The sequence below is a fragment of the Pseudopodoces humilis genome, chromosome 10 (assembly GCF_049639895.1).
Source record: "Pseudopodoces humilis isolate 2021_Gansu_Grassland_sample_001 chromosome 10, ASM4963989v1, whole genome shotgun sequence".
NCBI classification, from domain to species: Eukaryota; Metazoa; Chordata; class Aves; order Passeriformes; family Paridae; genus Pseudopodoces; species Pseudopodoces humilis.
The window spans coordinates 726,694-751,860 of NC_142209.1; the positions used below are offsets into that span (position 1 = coordinate 726,694).

A 25,167-nucleotide genomic window follows, 5' to 3' on the forward strand; every position below is an offset into this window, starting at 1 on the left:
TATAGCAGCAGCAATCCAGAAACAATCCAGCAAGTTCCAAGCTCCTCTGCCTGAAAACTGAAGGAAAGGGGAAGGAAAGGGGAATTTTGGAAATGACAGTAGTGCACTGTGTAATGCAGGGAAAATACCACAAGGAGCAACCTAAAATACCTACTATCTTCAGTATATTTGATAGCCTACAGCTTCTAGAAATTACATTTTTCTAAAAAGTATGTCAACCCCTTTGTGGCAATGAAATCTACAGACAAAATGAAAGCACCCAGCACAACCAAACTAATCTCAGGGGCTGCATCCCTTCAGGTAGGCTCACCTTCCAAGGAGTATTTTATTTATGTGTCTTGCTTTTGTAATAAAATGCAGAAGGTGGAGAGCACACGTGTTCTTATGGCAGCTCTGCTATGAGCATCCTCTCAGAACCAAAAAGCAGAATACATTTCTTCTTAAAAACAGACAGACATTTCTCCAGGTAACAAACACACAGCAGTAAAAGTGTCATAGCACCCCCAGACAGAGGTAGGAACATTCCAAGAAATAACAAACAAACAAATCTATGTGAATGTTGTCCCTCCTTTTTCACAGCTGTGATTTAGCACTGAAAGAACTGGACCTGAGCAATGCATTTGGAACCAAGGGATGGGGGAGAGAAGGGCTGGATCTGGGACAGAACCTCTCCCTTGCTGAGGTCAGGCAAGAGCTGCTTGGCCAAAAACCACCCAGTAACACCTCACCCAGCCAGCACAGACTGTGAGCCACAACAGGGCTGTCCCTGCTCCAGGACAAGGCTGACATATCTGCATTTCACCTTCCCACACCTCACCCACTCACACCATCAAGAACGGTGGCCTCCGAGAAAAAAAGAACCACAGTTTTAATGAAAAAATAGAAACATGTATTTATAAAATACCCAAGAAATCTTTTCAGAAAGATTTGCCTGCATTTCTTACAATGCTGTGGAATAAGTGGTATGGGAATACAGGAGATGGAGTACATTGGGACTTCAGTGCTCTCATAAAGCCTTACTTCAAAATTAATCTTTCTGCTTGATAGATGTGCCTGTGCAGATTTGAAACTAAACATTTAATCTTAATACAAACAGTAATATATCAGCTATGCAGCAGTAGCCAGTGGAATGCTGCAAGAAGTGTATTAGATTAAGTATTATTTGATATTTAATGGCAGAATCATTAATAGCACATTAACAAAGCTTGAAGATGACTTACATTTGGAGCATGAGATAGGCAGATTAGGCACAAACAGCAAGACTTGTGTGAAAGCTAACATATATGGGAAAAATAATTAGAAAGAGTAAACTTTGAGTTGGCAGGAGAAACCCAAGAGGCAGTAATTGTAATTTAAAATGACTGGGTGTGTGAGACGTGAAATTAAACATCAATATTTGCTAGACACCAGAAAGAATAGCAATTTGCTATAGATCAGATTGGGCTCTCCAGAGCATCAACCACAGAAAGCAGCAGCCCTTTCTCTGCACTATGGGTGTCATACAAGTAGCTACATGACAGAATTCAGAAATGCACAATGGTAAACAAGACACAGAAATCAGGTTTCCAGAGCACCCGAGGTTTACCAGCTTGGGAAACAGCCTGCAGTAACAGAAGAATTAGTTAGCATGGTTATAACTAACAAAATAATGTGAAGAATAAAGAAAAAGAGTGAGGCCAAGTCATTGGGAAACACAGTAAAACCAGTGCTAGTGACCCACACAACAGCTCCTGCAGCAGCAAAGGAGCTGCAACTCTGGCTGCTTTAACAGCTTAACCGAGGACCTTAGAGGAACATTCTAGAAATGCTGCATTTGAATAAATTAAAATACAACACCAGGTCCCTTCTTCCAGGTTCAGTTTCAAATGGTTTGTGTGAAGCTGCAGCCTTATTCCTGTTCCCTACCTGCCAAAAACCAGATATTGACTTGTAGCTGTAAAAACATGGAGAAGGTTTCAACAGGCAGGAATCCTTATACCTTGACACTTCAGAAGGGGTTTGCCACTTTATCAGTGTGGATCCATGAAGTTCTGGTTATCTCCTGCAGCCAGGGCCACTATTTCAGGTAGCAAACAGACACTATTTTGGACACTTTTATTTTCCCTCACTGCATTCTCAAAGAGAAAAACCACAGTTCCCTCCTCTCAGCAACAACTGAGCCATGGTGTCATTACTGGGTATGAGAAATGGACTCAAATCTGCATGTGTGGTGCTGGGAGGAAATACAGAAGGGGAATAAAATGGAATAAATAAAACGAGCCAATTCATGAAGCTATTGTCAAACTTCACTCAGATTGGTGTTATTTAAAATGCAAAAAAAAAAATTCTCAATAAATTCCTCACCTGTTTAGGCACACAGGTTTAATGCAAACATTTCTTTTCAGAAGCTTTGGCATTTCCAAAACCAAGCTGCCATATGTGCCAGCACCTGCTGAAAACCAGCCATAAACCTGCCAAAAATCAGCCCTAAGCCAGTTCCCCAACCACTACCAACTGGTCAGTCATTGCTGCAAATATCTAAATAATTATAAAAATCTGCGTTAGACATTTTATAAAGAAAATACATAGCGACAGCATCCAACAATGGGCTGAGGAGTGAAGTATCCTTCCCATTTCTCTTCCATCAAGTCCTGTCTGCACTCTTGTTTGCAAAGTCTCTCGGCTAGAACTTAAAACAGTGTCTTACTGGTGAAGCAAACCCATTTCAGAAACAGCTGGAGAAATTCCCTAGAATAATTTGTGAGTTGATTAAAGAGGCTTATGAATAAAAAGCACTAACAATGTATGGAAGACATCAGAAGGCTGAAAGATTTATAGGACAGCCCAGACAAGCTTTACATCATATGATAAAAATAGTAAGATCACAGATCAAATCCAAGAATCAGGTTACATACATCAGGTACTAATTTATAGTCACCAACTACAGAATAAGGCATTTCCAACCCATTTCTCTTTATACAGACTCATGAGAAAAGACATTTCAGAACTGCCTGTATCAGACATCTGATGGATCATCCAAGCTAAAATGGCTTTTTTAAAAAAAAAAACTTCAAAACATTAATTTCACAATTACATTTTTTCCTTCCTTTATTGGAAGAGTTAAAAAAAATAACAATATCCATACAGTTTTTCCATTCATGCCCTGGTTGTATCTCCCCATTGCTCAGCTCTCTCACTGCCCTGATCTCAACAGTAGGTCTAAAATAAAGGCATCTTGAACAGAAGACTGTGTGACTCCAGAAATGTCTGCAGTCAGAAAGCTCCATTAATCAGCTGAACAAAGGCAGTTAAAAGATCAGCGATGCAGACACGAACATCTACTGCAAATGCATCAAAATGAGGCAACAGGAGACTTTATGGAAATGAACTCAAAGTCAGTGACAGCGTGCAATATCTGTACTAGAATCTTCACATCTACAAAATTTAATTTTGTTATATCATGCAGGATGTTGATTCTTTTTCCAGAGTAAAGAACTAATGGCTGTCCAAAAAGCTTCATTTTGCTCTCTTCTCCCTTCTTATGAAGAACGGAAACCACAGAGCAGCAAATCTAAATAAATGGAAGTCATTCAGTAGCAATTTTATTCGGCACCAGAAAGAAAGATACTGGAGAAAATGCTAGTTACTAATGAAATTTACTTTAAGAGGCAGACTCAGTTGTCTCTGGTTGCTCTATTAATAGGATTTTGCTACAGAAGCATTTTCCCCATCTTTCAAACAACATGTATGAACAATGAATTATTTTTTTGCATTTAAAAAATCCCACTTAGATTTCTTATCACAAAGAGAAATCAGCAACTGCAGCTTCAAAGTGCATTTATGTGGGTTCAAATATTTTTCATTTTCAGTCTCGTGTGTTTCTGTGAACCCTTCCCACCTGCTTTCTTTGCTGGAGCTAGTGAGGTGAGATACACATGAGGGAATCAATAGCCAATGCTGTTGATGGTGAAGCTCCTAGTGAGCTTCAGGATCCTCAGAGAAAATGAATCCTGCTGCACTGAAGAGATCTCAAAAAAGCTTTGCCTGCCATCACAGTTCTGTGACACAGCAAACTCTCAACACCACGACCTCTTTTCAAGGTATGGATGCAATGGAGGGATTATTTGGACAGACTACAACACAAAATACTCAAATTTATCAGTGAGGGACTAGTTTTGCTGCATCTTTTTTCCCCAGTGGTATTAAAGCAGTGAGAACACAGCAAGCCATTATATTCATTGCTAAAAAACTGAGTATTTGATTTAATCAATCCCTGGATCCCTCTATTGATAAGCACACCAAGCAGCACATTAAAAGACAGTGATGCTTGCCAGCTAAATCACAGTTCTGACATGCCCATATCTGATTGCTTCTCTCTCATTTATAGATGTGCCCTGAATTACAAGGATTCATAAGGCTGTCCGTGCTTTTTGCTAAATTTTAAGCAATCTGAACAGCTACACCTCACACGCTGCTGTTTACAGGAGAAAAACAGTTTAGTTACTCCACTTGCTTCCCAACAAAGGGGTTTAAGTATTCAAAACAGTGATAGGAGAGTCTCAAATTCTTTGTTTTCAAAGTGTATTTATTCAGCATGTTCAGACAAAAGCTGTGTCACTACAAGAAATATTATTAATACTGAAATTTAAAGAGAAATCCTGTTAGTCAGGTTTCAAGCTGGCCATGTTTCAAGTTGCTTTCCCATAATCAGCCTACTTGATTCACTCCAATAATGTTTGAGGGGTTTTTTTTAATATATAAACCAAACCAAATAATTCATGAGAAGTTACATTAACAAGGAGATTACTTTCTCTCACCCCAAAAATTAAAAAATTCATTTCTGTGGAACAAATAAGAGGTCTTCACTCAGCCCTAACTGAAAACTTCTGTTTTGTCCCCACCAAATCAGAGCATATTATGTATAGGTATTAAAAGGTTTAAGGAAAGGGGAAAACAAAACAAAAAAAGAGGGTCAGGCAGAAAGACAGAGAAAAGTCAACCAAACAAGTCACGCAAATTTCTAAAGATGACTGTAGAAAAAACCACATTTAAGATACTGATACTTGAAATATCGAAGTTGTCCCCAAGCTTGACAATTCTGTGCAGAAGCAATGCCATGTGAACACAAAGCAGCTTACTTGCATGTTTGTCTGCCAGTACAATGAGCGTGCTTGAGATGTCTCTCCTCCTGTAGAAACACACCACCTTTGCTTCCACGTTTCCATTGGCAGTCTGAAATGGGGAACAGAAGAGAAAACTCACCACTAACCCAGGGAACTGCACACTCTCAACTAGGAGCTTCATAAATCATCAGGAGCTTTGCACAAGAGCTACACAGCCTCTGCTTTTAGCACCTCCAGCTGCACACAGTATCCAAAACTCCACCACGATCCATGCCAGGGTATGGAAATTCCAGGCAGGAATTTCAGCCCTGCCCTCCTAATGGTTCCAGAGGAATCACCACTTTTAAGTTACAGATGTTTCAAGGGGAGAAAAAAACACTTACCTGCCCTTGCACCACATTAACAAGCCACTCTGCTACTTTTGAGGGGATGCCTGTATTAAAAGGAATCTTTAAAAACCTAATAAAAAACCTGTGAAAAATAACAGAATTCAGATCTAGGCCGTTCTCCAAACTCTGCAGGGCAGTAGGAAGGCAGGAAAGAACCCAGCCATTATTACTTTTGCAAAAGAAACAATATGAGATTCTCTGACAGCACTGGTGAGCTAAATAATGGCCAACACAAAAAAAAAAATCATTACAGAATGAGAACCAAAGAAGCTGCACCAGACAATAAACTCTATTCCAGTGACAACATACAAAAAAGTCAGATTTTTTTTTAAAGATTATTTACTTAAAACTCTTAAACTGAGATAGGTGATCAAATGTAAGATGGCACCTGCCAAACAGTGACTCTTTTACAAACTCTAGGGGAAATAAACCTACTGGCTTGTAACAGCCAGTTTACTGTCTCTAAAATAAATCAAATAACGCAAAAGTAACTCAAGAGTTGTATCCTGCTACTGAAGATTCTTTGAAAACCATAATGAAGACACAGTTCCATAAAGTAGAAGAAAAAATGTCCTGCTAGGAAGTCTCTAAAAAAGGGTAAACAGCAAGGTGAACCAGCAAGGGTGAACCAGCACTGTGTCTACAAGGAAACAAAATAAAAACTGATGTAAATGCTCATTTCTAAGATGGGAATGAAGGAAAAGTTTCAACTTCTATAATACCAGTTTTCCTAACAAAAATCCAAAAAATAAAAATAAAAAGAAAAAAAAATCAAAAAAACCATATACATGCACAGATATTTCCCTTCCAGGCCAAAAGTTTTTGGTAGGGTCTCAGAATTTCTGCCCATTTCTGGTAAATAATTCAGAAATTTCAGATTTTGAGAAGCAGGAACCATCTTGTTCAAACACAGACAGCTTCCATGTAAATTGATCTATTTAACCGCCAAAATTTCATTTACACTCAGTTTAAAAGGAAACAGAAGAGCTAGGATTCATTTCAACCTGAAAGACCCATTTTAAAGTGTAAGACAGAAAAATTACAGCTCAAGCAAGAACTGCACCAAGATGGGGGATCCAGGTTGAAAGTTCAACTTTTTTTAAAAGGTGAGGGGAAGAATGAAAAGGAAGAATTAGAGGGAAAACACCTTCCAGGAAAGTGATCAACAAACCTGCACCCTGTAATGGGTGGAATACAGACAGTGATACCTCATGGATAGGGAAAACATATTCACTTATGTTTCTTTAAGACAAAAGAGACTTAAAGGTATTTCTGTAAAAGACCTCCACGGGGTTAAGGAGGTTGTCCTAGCATTCAGATTCTTTATTGGTAATGAAATTGATACATTTTCTCTTCCAAGTAATTGTTTGAGAACTACATGAGTTTGATAACACCATGAGTGGTGGCTGAAGAAAAATACCTGATCTCAATCAGTTAATGCACATCCAAATCCAAGCCAGCAGTGTAACATTCCGTCTGTATGGGCTGCCATAATGTCAGGAGTAAACCCAAACACGTGGCATGTTTAGTGGCTTCAGAATGCTCTTTTCCCCCTCGATCAGGTCAAATTTCAGTGCTGAGAACTTCAGCTGGCTTCCCACACAGAAGCCATCATGCTTCCCTGTTCGATCCATTGAAAGGGAATTTGGCAGATGAAAGAGTTTGCTGGCCCAAAAGGACACCCAGCAAAGACAAAGTCTGAGCCAAGCAGACCACAGCTGCAAACCCTTCTCCTGAGCAAGAGTCTCCCAGAAGAAAAATCAAATTAAAGCTCTCCATCCTCTAGGCAAACTCTATTTTCTTCATATCCTGGCATGATCCTGGCATGGAAGTGAAGAACTGCAGAAACCTCCTGCCCCAAAGGTGGGCATAATCACCTAGAGCATGACATGCCATCGACACTCAGTCCTTTCATACCAAAGGAGAACAAAAGGTCTGAAAGCATTCCAGAAAATTGTCAGAGAACAAATGTATTTTTAAGCTTCTAATTACCAGAGAACTGCTAAAGAATTGTTTTGATTTTAATCAAATCAAACAGATCATAAATTCAATTAACTTCAAAGACTTGATGAAAAAAAATGTTTACCTTATTGAGCTCTTCTATTCTTCGTATCAAGTAGGGGTTACTTGAAGAATTTTCGAAGTAGACATAATCTGACAAAAAGAAAAAAGATTCTTTAAAATATGAACTGCTAAAAATCTAATCAAAACCTTTATCAGCCCGGAGAGCAAAGCACATGATCTTCCTTTTCTCTCTGATCAGATTATTTCCACTTAGACCACACACTCTTGTCTTTACTTGCTTCCTCTTCTTATCAAAACCCAGCCACTTCTCACCAGCAATATGTGATCTCTCTCTTCCCCTCCAGTTTACAAATATGGCTCATTGTTTCTCATCTTTTTCTCTACTTCCTGATCTTTTACACTTATGTGATCCCAAAATGCCCTCAAAATTCCATATCGCTGTCCAGACTGGTCAGTAATACTTGTATTTTCAAACAAGGTAAGTATCTAAAGTTAAAGGAAAGAAATGAGCTCTTTACCAAAGGTAGTGACTTAAAAAATACAAAAACCACAGAAACATGCATGAGTGCCACAAAAATGATTTGGTTTTAGGGAACTCCAAGCTTAAGTGCTCCTTAAGAAAACAGATGCTCAGGAGTTCTGAATGGACTGGCCCTTCTCTCCCAATACTCCAGCAGCCAAACCCTAAGCCTGAACTGAGACAGAGAAGGGGCTGAATCCTCCCCACTGACAAGGTGCTGACCTTGCACATAGATCTGAACAATTCCCTGCAGGACAACCTAAAACAGATTTCCCTGCAGATTTCCCAGCTCATTTGTGCCTGGAGCAAAACACCAGTAGCCCCCGGGCACACCTCAGGTGATCTCTTGCAATGCCTGCATTCACAGGATGCTCCTGGATGAGCGGGGGTTCAGCAGGATGAGTGGGTTCTCTGTAAACAGGGACAGCTGCTCAGGGCTACCCTCAATCCCCCTGAAATCCTTGTCAAAAGAGCTGTGGAAAGCACAGATATGTTCCCTGCTCCCCAGCCCAGAGGAAGGAAGACATCCTCCAAAGGTCTCTGCTTCTGAAAAACTGCACTAGGAGAGTTAAGGGGACCCTTTTTATGGGACCCTGGGCTGACCAGAGAGACACCAGGACATTTACCCATCACAGCCCTTCCACCCACCCCGTGTAACAGCACTCCAGCTGCAGCCACACCTTTTTTCAGACTGCTGTTACAGCCCGTTATCCACAGGTCTCCCTGGAATTACACACACACCCACTTGCTGCGAGGGACACCAGAGACCACCGGCCAAATGACCCCAAAGAAGCTGCTCAAACAACCCAAGTGCCTCCTTCAACAGGGCTGGGCTCCTTAGGAGAGGTTCACTAACCAGGAATCCCAGGGGTTACAATCTCAAGAGTGACAATTCTTAACAAAGCTATTTTCCAAACTCTTGCCTTGCCAAAAAGCGTGCTGTTGTCAAGACACCTTGCTAGTGAAGTCCCAAGCTGGTCTTGGTTGGAGTGACAAGAGGTTCAATGCTTATGCTCAACATGAGTTTTGGGTTACCCAACCACAGAGTGTAACAAGGGCTAAGAAGCACTGAAATAGCACACCCAATTTTTGATATTTTTGTGCATTCTGTGCTCCAGGCCTCTCAGACTGATCATCAGCCATCTTCACACACACTAACAAGCATCTGAGAGACTCCTAAACCTCCTTCCCAACTGCAAGAGTCAGTTCCTCTTAAATATTACATCCCTGCAGCCTTTAAACTGGTAGAGGATCTCAAGTGAGAGATCTTAGACATCTGGCTGGTAGAAAACTTTGTGGGTAAGTACCAGAAATGGTTCAAACACCCAAGTAACAGGATCCTAAATTTCCATTCCCAAACACTGCCTCTGTGCAGCACATCAAACAGGAAACAACAGGCTCAACATTACTATGGACAACTCTACCACAAGTCACAAAACCAAACAGATATTTGGCAGCTTCAGCAATAACAACTGCTGACTGAAATAACAATGGTGGGCATTAAGCAATTTACTGACCAGCAGAGCAAAGAGAAATGATTTCTCCAACTGCAGAACCACCACCCATGACCTCCAAGGGAACTGCAGCAGAGGATGGTGAAGCTTTGAGGTGCCTCTCCAAGCTCACTGGCCACTTCTCACTAGAAGGCTCCAGCAAGTGAAGAAAGGATGAGTTCTTTCCCTCCAACCCTCCAATAATTCCTAAGACAACCAGCTACTCCTCACTTCAGGTACTCTGACTGAGGCAGATGTAAAAAATATTACTTTTGTAAATGCCGTGTCTGAAAATTAGAAATTAAAGGAAATGTCAATCTAGGTCTTGAAAATATAACCTTGTCTTTAATCCCATGGGTTTCAGGTTACAAATGCTCCTAGTTCACATCATTTTTAATCAGCTTTGTTGTGTGCATGTACACGCATATATTCTCAGAGACACATTTTATACCTTGAGTGAACATAAACTTGATTTTTCACGTAACTACAGTTTATTGATTGTAAAATCTGGCACGGATTTAAAGAAAGCTTATCACAGATGAATGATTTACCAAAGAACAGCTCACAGTGGTATCCAACAGTACTGAATAATAACCCACCCCCAGCGCTGTGTGGGTCAGCAGCAGGAGCATCCCCAGACCCACACTGTGAGCAACAACTGCAAATCGAGCTCACAGCAAGCACCACGTTCTGCTGGCACAAAGGCAGAACCAAACCTGTCCCTCAGCGTGCTCCAGTGCAGAGCTGCATTCTTAGGTCAGTGCTTGATGACTTCACCATGTCAAATTCACAGCCCAGCACATCTCATCCATGTTTTAGACTCATTCCACAGCTATGCTGAGCATTTCACCAGTAGCAACGCAACCGACGGAGATTTATTTCCCATTGCTCAAATTACCTGGAAAAGGGCTCCTTCCTCTCTGCAAGTAATGCAGAGCACACTGCAAACCACATAACACAAAATAATGCGTATCAGAGGAAAGTGTTCGCACTTTTCATAGACATTTTAAATACTAGAACTAAAATTTAAATGCTGTCCTGCACAGAGAATTGTTTGAATTCCTGTTCCGTGTGTGCAACGTGGAAATTTGAAGATCAACAAACCACTCTCCAAACTGATGCTTGGTACAAACACTCCTCTGAAACTCCACGAACAACCAAGCCCAAGAAGAGTGGTTTTCTGCACAGAAAGTTTAAAGGAGGCACACCACTGGGCCCTACACTCCAAAACACTGCCTTTCTCCTTGAGTAGCTCTTCCACTTCACCTCCAGCTTCCTCCCACACCACGGCAGTGCACCCTTTCTCATACTGCCTTACCCAACTAATATTATTCCCAGTTTGCTTTCAGGGCAGTGCCCATAACTGCAGATGCATGGGCACACACACAGTAATAAAACCTTCCACAGACTCCCAGCAATCCAGCTGTCAGTGGGAGACATCCTGTATGTGCCAAATCACAGGGTCCTGTACCCTGGGCTGAAAGAGGGGATGGGGAAGGACACAAAATTAACAGATCTTTAGACAGGGAGATATGCATCTCAACTCCTACTAAAAACAGGAAGGAAGAGTTCACTGAAACAAAAAATAAGGTCTAGGGACAGAAAATTAGAGCCTGATAGCAAACAAAACAAGTCAGGCCCTCCAAACACAGCTGACTATCTATCCTTGCTGATTTATTTGCCTTCCTATCAAAAAATTGAAGAAAAGGACTAGTCTAAAACTGCTCTGCATCCCACAAGCATGACGTGCCCCCTACCCACCATGAAAAGCACATGAAGGCAATCCCTCACCACCCAGCTGCCTGAAGAGAGTTTCAACCCCGTACCTTCACAACAGCTGTTAGCTTCAGCTCACCATCCCCGAGTTAATCAGCCGTGCATCCATACCATGATCATAATTAATGGCACCACTCAAGCATGTCACACTTATCTGTGATCAGGCTACAACTGACTGAGGAGTGCAGAAATACCAAAAGGCAGTAAGAACCATCACACAGGTGCCTTCTGACAAACTCCAAATGCACTTCTTCCCCTTGCCTGTGCTGTTATAGAGCAGAAGTACGCACATGCATAAATCTAGCCAAAAAAAGCCTTTCTATCCCATAATACTTTTTCTGAATATGCACAACACAACTTGCCAGAAAGCAATGCTGCATTACACAGGTAATGACTGAACTGCTAGAACACACAGACACAAGAACAGCAGCTAAAACTAGAATGACAGCCTACAGACCACGGAAGATGAAAATTTTCCACAAAAGGCAGTAAAATAACAGTTCTCAATTCGCAATTAACGGAACAGAATTTCTTTGTGCTCTCATATGTTTTTAAGACATTACTGCAAAAGAGCTTCCCCCTCTGCTGTCTTCATGTCAGCTGTTGCTTATGTCTACATCAGCCCATGGAAAGGAAAATCAGGAGGGGGTACAGCAAAATAAATAACACACACACTGTCTAGAGGTCATATATTTATAAGATTAGACATGTCTGAGCTACCTAATAACCTTATGGGCTTTTAGGTGATCAAGTTGCAAAAATGCCCAAAAGTATTTTTATCCTTCCCAATGCACACTTGCCTTTCAAGCTACAAGTGCTTTCTGAGGACTGACCTGGCTGAGCATTCCCTACATTACCCCCCAAATCCCTACACAGCCAGTACTGCCCCAGCCTACAGATGTACCCAGGATATGAGGGAGGCTGCAGCCTTCCTCTTCCCACGCTCACTACCACTGCTGGGTACAATGTGCAATTCCAGACACATGATAAAGAGGTAACTTTCACAGTTGTAAATATTTCCCCTCCCCAACCCACAGAGCTGCTGCCCTGAATTAAAGATGAGCATCAAGAGAGTGCATAAACTTATGCACTGCTGATGACCTGCTTATTTTATGACATGTGCCTCCACATACTCTGGGCTCTCCAATTTAACTTTGGGCCAGTTTCCTTCAGTAAGTTCCAGTTCTCATATTATTCACCAGCTTTGTCCCTAAACTGTCAGTCATTTTACACTCTGGATAATACAATCCCTTCTTGGTGTGAAAGAGGAGGCTGGAGAGGCAACTCTGCAAGACCTGCAATCAAACCAGAGCCCAAGTGCTATTGCCTTCTGGCTCTTCAAAAAGCAGCAACACTCCCAGCATCAGCCACCCAATGAAAGGTTCAGTTACACAGCAGAGTTTCAACAGAGAAAGCCTCACCAGCACAGTATTTTCATTACCAGAAAGGCAAAAGTGAAACAGCTCTTTTTATTGCTAAAGGAATTATGGGGTCTAATACATCTGGCAATATCCACAAACCAGGTATTTACAAATTAATGTCTTTCATGGATCAACAAAGGTATTAAAGACACCCTGTCAGCACAGGCTCAGTTTGTATTTACAGGACAGCAGTATTTGGCTACTGCACACACTGGATGCATCAAGCTGAGGATGAGGCAGCACATGCATACAGACTTCTGAAATACCGACAGCCAACTAGGGAGGGACATGGCAAAAGCAAACACCTGCAGAAATCTCCTCTCCATACAGTTAACAGCAAACCATCACTAAATTTAGCAAGGATAGGTTCAAGTACCCCAGCTAAATCAAGCCAGCTTTGCTGTTTCTTGAGCAAGGATTATCTACACATCCACATCAAAGTGGCCAGGTGTGCTCCAAGCATTTCCCCTCTCTGCCAGGGAAGAGGGCAGGTACTCTGCCCCAGCAACAGCCATGGGACTGAAGATCTCAGCCCTCCATGAGGCACAAAGTTCATACAGATGGTACCTTTCCCAGTAAAAGTGTAAAATTCCAAAGTAGGGGGAAAAGAAGAAAGGGAAGAACCACCTCTTCAGGAAGTGTGGGAGAAAAACCACAACTTTTAGATAGTGAATGTTTTTATTTCTGTTCCTCACAGCACCGTTGGCTGTTTTCACTTGCAGACACGTATGGAAAAAAAGGCAAAGGACAGGAGTGTGCTGGTGCTTTTGACAAAGAGGTTATGGGTGTCAGCTGGACTTCATGGGTCACTCTAAGGTAAGAACTGTGCCATACTGGAGTAACTGCTACTAGGGATGCCACCCCAAAGGAGGCAAAAGTCTGTACAAGCCTCATATGGCAAGACTTGAAAAGAAACTGTGCAAGAATCCTGGAAATAAAATTAAGCTTCCAAAGCGCTACCCTGAGGACGAAGAAGCAATTTGAATGTTAGAAATCAATTAGATGGCAGTTCAAGAAAACCAATTTCAATTAATCCACTCCCAATATTCCAGCTATAACTAAGGCACATTTGTATGTGGCACTGACACTTGAGGCTCACCGAGTTAACTTCCTCCAGCTTCCTGCAGGACAAACCTACGCTAAACGTTCCTGGGGAACCACTTTTTTTATTCTCTGCTTTACAGGAGATATCAAAGCATGATTTGAAGGCCTCTGGACACAAAGCCTCTTCTGCATTGCCTCTTCTGCCGCTTCAGTTCCCAAGAATGTAGCCATACAAACATTTTCTGCAGTAGCAAAGTTGTGAGCCTATGTAATTTCAGCTGCATCCAGTGCCATTCTTTGTGCGTCAATGCCATGGAAATAGTTCAGGCTTAAAAAAAGAAAAACCTTTCCCCAAAGGCGTGTTGTAAGGGAAGACCAGGATGGTCTAATTTACAGAAGAGTCACTTGAGCAGACAGAGAAACTGGTGAGAGAGTTCCTTAAACCATGGGGGAGTATTTGGAGGGGGTAGGGGGAATGGAAGAGGAGTATCCTCAAGCTACACCCTAACAACAATCACCATCTGTAGCAGCCAAGAAAACAGCCTGTTCCGTTGTAATTCTCATTGCTAAGGACAGATAAGAAAAGAATTATTTTCCAAAATATATTTAGGCAGAAAAGAAGATGACAAGAAACTAGCACTGTGTTCCCTGCAAGAATCCCAAGAGTTGCAAAACAAGAACCTCTGTAGTACTCAAGACACCATGTTTGGCATCACCCTCGCGAAACAAACAAACTGAAAAAAGTTGTGTTTCTTGTTTGGGTTTGCTTGTTTGTTTAAGAGCGAGGTTGAACTTCAGTTTGTCCAGGTGAATTAACTGCTTTGGCCATAGTATGACAATATATTAAGTCCAAAGGTAGGGGTTTCAGTGCCAGATCAGAAACATCACGGCTTCACAATGCAAAACACGGACAAAGTGTAAACTCCAGCCAGCGCTTCTGCAGATGTTTCTTCAAACAAGAGTGCCAGTGAAGCTGATTCATCCCCCGCCCTCTCATACCACCCCCTCAAGCTGTGACAGCCTCTCCTTGGATGGCAGGAGGCCTGCACACAGTAAACCCAGTTAGGCACTCACATGGGTCAAAAATCTGTCTCCAACCAAACCAATCCCTGCCCTGCAGCACAGCCAGGCCAAACTGTGTAACCCAGCTAAGGAAGGAGAGGACAGCTGCAACTGCTTACGTGGACACCCTACCAAAAGAAACTTCTTAAATCAATACTATCAAAAGAAACATCCACAGAAACTGTCTCACTTGGCTGGTTCAAATTTGCTCAGATGTTGACAACTTAACTCTGTAAGGACAAGTCCTGTGCTAAATCAGGAATCATCTGTTCACGCGGCACTAACTTTATGCTTGGTCAAGTGTCATCTTGCATGAAAGCATAAAGTCCCCAAATTAACCACAGCACATTGTGTGCAATTTAACAGAAACACTTCTCCTTCCTAAAGGTGGCCCAGCCAAAGAGCTGGAAGAGAAGAATGTGTGCATGGCTTCTTTGGGGCAGGGCTAGAGCCCAAAAACTTGACCAGAACTTCGCAGGATCTTCCAGATTTGGTTTTACAAGTAATGAGGAGACAAGGAACCATTCCAGAACTCCAAAGATACTCTGAAGCAGGGCCTCTTTGTATACTGGATTTATGGTGGTGAGCTCCAAAGACCTAGAAGCGTAATAACTTACAAGAGAACCTTTCCCAAAAGTTCCAGCTACCCAAACCTCATGGGAAAACGAGGCAAAGCAGCCACAGGGCTTGGTCACTTACCTGCTTGAGGATTTAAAAAAAAAATAAATAATGTGCTTGGAAAGCAACAAGACAGTGTAAAAAACACTTTACCTGGTGCAGAAGTAACACTGAATTCACAGGTTACCTTTTGCCAGCAGATGTCCAGAAGTACCAGAAGCCAGCCTCCAACAGTTTGTACCTTTGTTTTCAAGTGACCCCGAACTGCTCATGAGTGTTTTTTAAATCAAAGTAAAAACAGTAACATCAACCACCTCCTTCTCTTCTCATCCTCCTGGGGAAAGACTACACATTCTACTTATTTAAAGTCAGGATGCTTAAACATCAAAAGTTGCTTGAAAAACAACGAGATGCAAGTGAAAGGAGCCTCTTTTACATTCACCAAAATCTTACTAGTTAAACAAAACAAGTTTTAAGAGTCTTTTTTCCACAATTTCTTATTGAGTGTCCTTTATTCACCATCACTGAAAGGCAAAACACCAAGGAGAGCACTGACAAGGAGTGCCTCAGCCCTGCTAGAACACTGCCCTGGCACAGCCTCTCACCCACCAGCCCAGGAGCTGCCCCAACTCACCAGCAGAGCAGAAACAAGCTCAGTCCTTTCACCACACTGTGCCAGCTGCAAATGGTCTGCAGCTGTCACAAATCCAGAGCTGTCACAGCTCTAGCCCCCAAACACACACCTAAGCTGGCTGACAACACTCTCCCCCGTGCAGCATTTCCCAATAAAAGGCTATTTAGCAGTCTGATACGGGGGAGAGGGGAAAGGGAAGGGAAGGAAGACTGCAAAACATGCGAGATAAACTTGTGTAACTAGAAACAATGAAAGGAAAAGATGAAGAAACCCACTGTCTAGCTGTTGCAGAATGGTGATAAGCTAGAAGCTGTCCTAAATTCATTAGGGCCAATGAGCACAGAAGCCTATTAGTAATTTTCAAGAATAAACTCTCATTTTTATCTTTACGGGTTATTTAATACCTCTCTCCACTAAAGCCATTCTCAGCTCAGGTTACCTGCAAAGTCAGAAAACAAAAGCCCAGCAAGCACAACCAAAACAAGGATATTGCACAGTAAGCCCTCCTGTCACCCAAAACACACACGCTGACAACAAAGCAAGGGGACAGGAGAAGGTTTACAAGTGATCCTGCAGTTAACCATCTGAATTTGCTCCAGATTTGGACTCAGCAACACGTTCTACACGAGCCTCCTTAACAGCTCTCAGATCTTTGCTCGGAAAGCTCAAACAATTATTTTTGACATTACTGTGATGCTGAGAGGACTGATGCACCATCCCTGTGCTCACAGCTCTCCGGCAGCACTGTGGAAGCCAAGAGCTGTAGGCTGCCACAAGAGCCTGGGATGCCAAGTGGGAGTCTGGAATGGGATGGGGGCAGGTCAAACCACAGTCCCCAGCCACGCATTAATGGCACCCTATGGTAGCAGGGGGATGATGTCATATTGCCATTCTTAAAAACTGTGGGCACTTCACTGAAATAAGGTGTGTGACTGCAGCACAGGCAGCAGACACACCAGCTTTACAGTAATGAACAACACCCAGTGAGTTCTGGATTCCAGTAAGTTCAGCCTGCAGCACACTGGAACAAAGCTGCTGTGAACCTCGGGTGCCCGTGTCAGGCACTGTGGGTCACCACTTCCCCCATTTCAGAGGTGTTGGATGCAGCAAGTACTTCTGTGCTTAACTGGCTTGTGATCTGATCTCCCAATGCCATTTAAACACACCTTAAATGTACCACAGACTAAAAAACAGTGACAGTTTTGCAGCTAAGCATGCTCCCAAAGAAGAGGGTAACCCGTAGAAGTCAAAAACACATCAAATACTCCATCTGAAAGCATAAACTGGTATTTGTCTCAGCAAAAGTGTTGTCTTCAGTAGTTTTTCCTCCATCCTTCCTATCCTTTCTTTCCCCATCCCCTTGTTCCCTGCCCTCCCACTGAGCCCATTCAGCTGTTCACACAGTCCCACAGTGAACCAGATTGGGTAGCTGATGCAAGATTAAAAATAATCCAGGAAAAAACAAAAAGTGAGGAGGAGGGAGGTGGAAAAAATTAAGTTCCTCAAATCAGAGCAAGACGAAAATGCAAGAAATCATTGTTTCACTGCATCAAGGGAATGCCATAGGGGCAATAAATCTGCAGAGGGGCTCAGTCAATGGCCACCACTAAAGGAACACTTGTGGCACCAGAGTTAAGGAGAAGGCAGAGACAGAATACCTGCTGGAAAGTCTCTTGATACCAAGATGACCTGTTCTCTTCCAGGCAGCTGACACAGCACTCTCCTGAAAGCAGAGCCTGGCACTAGCTAGAACAATGAACATCTCTCTCCCACGTGCATTTTTTCATCAGAGGCCCCAAATTCCAGCTCAGAGGTCCCAAGTTTCTCCGATCTGGTGTTTATCCAACATTCCCATCCGGTCTGTGATCGTGCAGGCTGCCAGTCTGCTCCATGAAGAGGCAAACCAGCTCACCATGACTCCTTCCAAGTGAAAGCAGTCCACTTGCTTTGTGCTGCCATTTGTTTCATGGCTGTACAGCAGCTGTTAAGAAAATCTCCACTTCTGCTACACTGGAGGCAGCAATTCCAGGATTTCCTACTGGCCAACAACTAAGATCCCCCGTTTCATTCTGGAATTTGATACCCTGGCATTTGTCCCCACACATTTGCAAAGTTTTACATCCCCCCTGAACTGTGCTAGCTTGTGACAGTCCCATTCGTATTGGAAACCAACTCCCCACCAGAAACCTACCAGGAGAACCTCGGCAGGATCCAGCAGAGCCAGTTGCTCTCTCCAAACAACTGGATGCCACCAGTCAGCTTATCCACAGAGCCTGACAAGCACTCAAGGGGCAGCTCCTCAGCCCCCCAGCACGGTCACTCTGCTTCTCAGCACAAATGGGAACACTTCAGCCCCCACAGCGCAGGTTCCTCAGCTCCTCTACCCAAGGACACATAGAGAGAACAACACACTCCATGTCCACTGGCTTCTGAAAACACAAATTCATGGTGTTTCATGAGCAGGCCTGAAGAGGTGACCATCCTTTCTGAGTGAACATACACTTCCAGGAGCACTATTGATCTGTAGTGAGCAAGCTGCTTTTGGCAGCTGTTAGGTCTGGAGTTCACGCAGCGCATCCGGTAGTCACAAGTGTAATGAGAGATTATCTGCTGAGTGTTTGTCTTCCAGTGGGAAGTGTATGAAATGACTGTGCACAAATCCCATTCCGGATTTAATCCTGCCCTGGAGTTCACACACAACTTCAGTGCACAAAACCATTAGTGGGAGATAGCAGCACCAGAGGTCAGAAACAATTCGACAACGCACACTCCCGGGCTCAGGCAGCACAGAGCTCTCACACAGAAACAGCTGCATCCACCCATATGTTGATCTTGGTAATACATCAAATCGAGACTTCATCCATATGGACCATAACAGAGCACCGTAACCTCGGCTAGCAGCCAGCTGCCTTGCCCTCTGCCCAGAAAGGCTATGGAGCAAATCCTGAGCACCATTTCCAAGTGCAGGAAGGACAAAAAGGTAACTGAGACCAGCCAAAATGGATATTCCAAAGGCAAATCACACCTGACCAACATGACTCCCCCATCTGGGACAAAGAGACTGGCTCTGTGGCTGAGGGGAGAGCAGGGGGTGTTGGACAACTTGACTTCATGTCAAAGGCCCTGCTAAGCCTCCCACAGCATCCTTCAAACAAAAATGCTTGAAACACTGGAGGATAAAGGTAGGGGGAGAACTGTAACACCAGGTTTAAAGGATCACAGTCAGCAGTTACAGCCTTCACTGGGTTGCTGGTTACTAATGGCATCCCTCAAGGATCAGCCAGACCCGCTCAGAAGCAGGGATAAAATGGGGGATAACGGGATGGGGAACCCCAGCTGGAGCAAGAGAAAATCCATCTAGGCATATGGGAACAAGTATTTTCTATAATTAATATTTCTATAATATTTTCTATTCGTGGTCAAACACTGGACAGGGGACCCAAAGCAAGGGTGGCATCACCATTCTTAGAGCCTGGGATGGATACAGCCCTGAGCAGTCGGATCTACCAGGGAATTTTCTAGCAGGAGGTCAATCTAGAGACCTCCAGAGATGCTTTCCCACCTTCTGTGGGATGCACACTACAGATTTAGCCGTACAAAGTCCTAAGAGATGCACTCCCCACAAGACCTGTCCACTCAATGCTGAACAAGAATTTTCCAGGAAACTATTCCACTCACAAGTCACACCAGAGTGAATTTCCACAGCTCATCTTGCTTATCATCCTACTCTCAGCATCTCCAAACCAACATAATGCTAACACAGGCACACCATCAGCTTGGGGCAACCCGAAACACAAAGCTGGGACAGCCAAGAATCAGCTCTTATACCTCTGTGAAACCAGGTGCAACCAGAAAAAAAAAGTACAAACATGACAAAGGAAGCGGCTTTTTTCAGGGAAAAAAGTAAGGGTAGGCCAGGAGAGCAGAAAGAACAGAAAGCAGTTGTTGATGGAGAGAAGCCAGACAGGATGGCTTGGCCACCTTCGCTATATTTTTTCTCTTGTTTACTTTACTTTGGTTTTGCAGAACTCCACAAGAAACAGGGCATTTTGAAAAGGAGGGAACTCTACAGAAATATCTTCCTGTACAGCCCATAGTCCTGGGGAGAAGGAAGCTCCACAGAACAGCTTTTATGAAGGAAAATGGCCGAGCACAAATTCGTGCCAGACCACCCTCAGTTTATGTTCCATAAAATAGTCCCAAACCCCGTTGCCTCTCCTTTCTCTTCACGTGAGCCAAAACAAAGGACAATCAGACAGGAGCACAACCCTGAACAGAAGACTAATGGGAAAGCACACAACAAAACAGCAAGAGTGGAAGGGAAGGCCAAGATCTGCAGGACGTGCCTCACACCAGCCCCCAGGTCTACCAGCAGCCTCTGCCCATCTTTGTGCTCCTTATCTCAGCAACTCCTCCTGGTTCCCCACCCCGAGAACCTCGCATGACCCCCCATCCGAGCTGGGCCCCATCCCGGGGCCTGGCCCCGTGGCTGCTCCGCTCCAGCCCCGCTCACCCATCCCACCCTGCCCCAGCCCGGATCTGCCCCAGCCCCGAGCCCCCGCCACTTCCAGCCTCACACGCCTCGTCTCCCCACACCCTCGTGCTCCGTACAGCCCCACGCGGCTGCTCCCCCTCACCTCGGCCACCCCGCTGCGCCCACCGCCCACCGGCTGGGCCAGCCCCGGGCACAGCGCCCCAGCTCGCCCCGCGCCGGGCCCCGCAGCCCTTCACCCCGCGTAACCCCACGGCAGGCCGGCCTCCCTCCCCCGGGCAGCCCCCCGGGCCCCTGCCCCGCACCCGCGGCCCCCGCCCGCCCCGCCCCGGGCCTGCCCCGAGCGCCGGCCCCGGGCGCCGGCCGCACGCGGGAAGCGGCGCGGGGCGGGCGGCGGGGCCGCGCCCGCCCCTACCTCCCACCCGGTACATGTTGGCGGCCATGCCCGCGACCGGGCGGGGTGGGGGGCGCGGGCCGCTCCCGCCGCCGCCGCCGCCTCCAGGTGCCGGATCCGCTGGAAAATGGAGGCTGGAGCGGGCGGCGGGGGAGGGGAGCGGGGGAATTAAAGGGGCCGCGCCGGCGGACGGGGAGGGAGCGAGGCGGAGGGCGGGGCGGCGGCCCGGGCCCGGCGGAGGGGGCCCGGCGGCGGCGGCGGCGGCGGCAGCGGCGGGAGCGGGAGGGAGGGAAGGAAGGAAGGAAGGAGGGGAAGGAGCCAGAGCCGCCCGCGGCGTGTGAGGGCGGCGCTCCGGCCTGCGAGGGGAGGGACGGGACCGGAGCGAGCGGGGCTGGGGGCGGCACGGCCTCCTCTCACACACACACCGGGAGAGTGGATGTACGTACACAGACACACACACACGGCACACACAGGCTGCCTGTGCACACGGACACACACACACACGGCACACACAGGCTGCCTGTGCACACACACACACACACACACACACACACACACACACACACACACACACACACACACAGGCTGCCTGGGCACACACACACACCCACACACACCCACAGGCTGCCTGTGCACACACACACACACACACACACACACAGGCTGCCTGTGCACACACACACACACACACACACACACACAGGCTGCCTGTGCACACATACACACACACACACACACACACACACACAGGCTGCCTCTGCACACACACACACACGCACGGAGCATCTACATGCAGCCTCGCCTTGCACACGCACGCAGCTTCCCCTCACACACCGCCTGTGCACACACACCTTCACACACAGTCACACACACCTTCACACACACACACTCACACACACAGGCACACACTGACTGCCTGTCCTCACACACAGTCACACGCAGTCACACACGCAGTCACACACGCAGTCATACACGCAGTCACACACACAGGCACACACACAGGCACACACTGACCGCCTGTCCTCACACACAGTCACACACAGTCACACACTGTCTGTCCTCACGCACAGGCACACACTGACTGCCTGTCCTCACACACAGTCACACACAGTCACACACTGACTGCCTGTCCTCACACACAGTCACACACAGTCACACACTGACTGCCTGTCCTCACACACAGTCACACACTGACTGCCTGTCCTCACACACAACACCCCTACCCTCTCACAGCTCTCCGCTCTCTGGAGGCTCTGCTCTCCTGACGCGCCGGCCCTGACCTGGCACGGCAGCCCCACACACACAGCCGACTGTCCTCAGGCACAGACTGACACACACACACACACACAAACACCGTGTGTGCCTGTACCCACAGGCCTTCTCATGCGCCTGTATTCACACACAGCCTCCATCACCTACAGGCACCACCTGTGGTTTTGGATGGCCCTCACGCTGCCTTGTCCTCACACACACACACACACACACACAGAGTCCTCCTCACACACACCCAGCTGCTACAGGCCATCCACAGCAGGGCCCTGCACAGGCACAGCCTGCTCACACCCGCACCCACACCCGTCTGCAGCCCTACACACCCCTCCTGCTCACACTCCCCACCCCTGCACGGTCCCACTTGGGTCTCCCCCGTGCTTGTGTCCCCCACTGCCACACTGGGCCTTTCCCCCCTCCTCAGGTGTCCGCCTGAGAGGTGAAATGATGGCTTTAGCTCTCCCTCGCCCGCTGGCCTGCGGGTGTCACTGGTCCTGGGCACACCAGGGCTGTACCACGCAGGTACAACCCTTCTTCAGCCCCGCACAGCTCCTGTCCAGGTGTCTCCTCAGCAGCCCTGTGGTGCTCGCACAGTTGTCCAAGAGCTGTCAGCTCCAGCTCACTCTGCAAAACTTGCACGTTGCCACTGTCACTTCCTCTCCTACAGGAACTGGCTGATGCCAAAAAGCACCCCACAAAACACAGGACCACCCGAATCATTGACAGTCTGCCAAAAGACATCTATTTTTCAGAAAGAACAGGGCTCTCGTTAAAATTTGCTTTGTGTGTCAGGAAAACAACCCTATAACACCAAATCTCTGACACTCCTCAGACCTCAGGAGGGCACAGGGCTCTGCTTTTATGTTCCCAGTAAGTGCGAGGAGCACGGCTGAGTGAGGAAATCACTTGTGGGGGTGGAAATCGGTCAGCCAAAAAAAGGTCAGCTCGCTGGGGAGCAGCTTTTCCTCCTCCCCGAGCCATCTGGGGAAGCGCGTGCCGGCACAGGCGCCGGGCACACCGCAGGACACGAGGCCTGGCCCTCCTCAGGCTGCTGCTGCAACCGCTCTGCCGAGCTGAAAATAATCCAGTAGGACACAGAAAAATTATCCAGAACAAATATTTACAAATGGCATCCCAGTGCACTCGGTAGTCGCACAGGGAGAAGCAGACGCTCACATGTTGTCGACTGCTATTTCCAGATGCTAAATCGTGTTTTAAACGATAGCAACAGAAACGTGTCGGGTCTTCCCTGCTGTTCCTCTTCCAGGTTAAGCACCAGCTGTGGTCAGGGCCAGGGTGTTGTGCAGAGGGAGGGGGTGAGCTGGAGCTGCCGGACTCGGCTCTTGCAATGCCCCATCTCCCACCACCAAACCCCACTCCCGTGGGTGCCACCGACTCCCACCGTGCAAACCCACACTCCCAGAGGGCTTTTGGTGCATCCTGCCGGGGCATCGCTTGTGTTTGACACCTCTCTCATGGCAGTGAGGGTGCACAAGGCCTGAGAAAGGCAAAAAAAAGACCTGCAAAAGAAAGATGCCAGAGCTTTGAGAGTCCAGTCCTAGGCTGCCTGGCAGAAATTCCTCTGTCCAGTGCGTGTGGATGAGGGGAGGCTCTCCAGGCCCAGTGCACACAACCTGGTACACTCCGACCCAAAGTCATTCTTGCTCCACCCAGCCCTCATTTCCTTCTCCTCTCTTCCAGGCAACAGGAGAGTGTGCCAAGGGCACGTGGCTTGCTGCTCTCCCTGCTGATGTGGGGCTGGTCCTCTGCTTCCCCCAGCAGCACAGGAGCCTTCCCACCACGCCAGTCCCCTCCACTCACACCTTCATTCATGTGCTGAGACAAATTCCTCCATAGTCTCTAAAAGGTGATGCTCAGGATGTGCCCCTTTCATACAGCCAGGCCATCAGTGCAAGTTTACAGCTGAACCTGTGCAGAAAATACACAGCCAGCACACAGCCTTCACGTGTTTGTCTCCCTCAGCTCTCCCATGGTTCCCTCCCCATTTCAGCACCAGCCAGACCCTCTCCATGGCTTTAGGTGCTGTTCCTGCACTCCAGAGTTTGCTCTCTCGTGGGCTACCCCCATTCCTCCTGCTTGGAATGATCCAATGCCTGCTCTGTGCCATCATATGTGGGTTATGTGTCCCCTCTTCCAGCAAAGGGCTTGGGTCATAAATGCATCTGCACCTGGCTGGGCCATGCAGAGCGTCTGAGATACCCGCTGACACCTGTGTCCTTTGAGAGCAGCCTGGCCTGTGCTGAGGGGCTCCCTTCACCCCAGCTCTCTGCTCCACCAGCTGTCACCCCTCACCCTTGGGTCAGGACAGCACAAGCATTTCCATTCCTGCCTCCAACATCCTGAATCCTAATGGGCCCATTTCTCAAAATTTCTTCACTTTCCTCCCTCAAAACAACAGCTTCTCCTCTTTCCTTTATCTTTCTACCTTCTGACTCCCCAGCACCAAGGCCAAGTGCTTGGAATCCCACACATCCCTGTCCCACGGTCTACCCAGGAGCACACACAGCTTCAGTCTTCCCCCCTGAAATGTCCCCCTTGGTCCCCCAACACTACCGTGTCCATCCCACACAGCCCCTAGATCGAAACAGGCACCAGCCTGGTCCTTTCTTGCTGCGCAGAGGTGAGGACTGAGTGCTGGAGAGGGCTGTCATATCCAGGAGAGCAGCAGGAGGTGAGCAGATCCTTCTGGGAAAGGAGGCAGCCAGGAGAACAGCAGGGCTGCAAAAACTACAGGAGGGCTCGGTGCTGAGGAAGGACGTGCCAGTGCACCAGCTCTGCCCTGGAAGTGGCAGCTGCATAAATAACACAAGAGAACCACCCCCAGCAGAAAGCCACGCTGCTGTTTCCTCCCTCAAACAACTGCCCCAGGCATGGCAGAGCAGCCCCTGCTGAGAGACGACTCAGGGG

General features: G+C 46.5%; 1 protein-coding gene across 5 annotated transcripts in view; it reads right to left on the reverse strand.

Annotated features, from left to right (window-relative positions):
• The window catches only part of MTA1 (metastasis associated 1), a 73,031-nt gene extending 51,922 nt beyond the window's left edge, over window positions 1-21,109 (reverse strand). For all 5 annotated transcript variants that reach the window (XM_088060161.1, XM_005528647.3, XM_014257601.2 and 2 more), the window contains exons 1-3: window positions 20,992-21,109; window positions 7,578-7,645; window positions 5,118-5,211 (exon numbers count right to left, since the gene is read on the reverse strand). In XM_088060161.1, coding sequence (XP_087916287.1) covers window positions 5,118-5,211; window positions 7,578-7,645; window positions 20,992-21,019 — 190 coding nt within the window. In that variant the 5' untranslated portion in view covers window positions 21,020-21,109. The remainder of the gene's footprint in view (window positions 1-5,117; window positions 5,212-7,577; window positions 7,646-20,991) is intronic.
• Window positions 21,110-25,167: the final 4,058 nt, after the last annotated feature.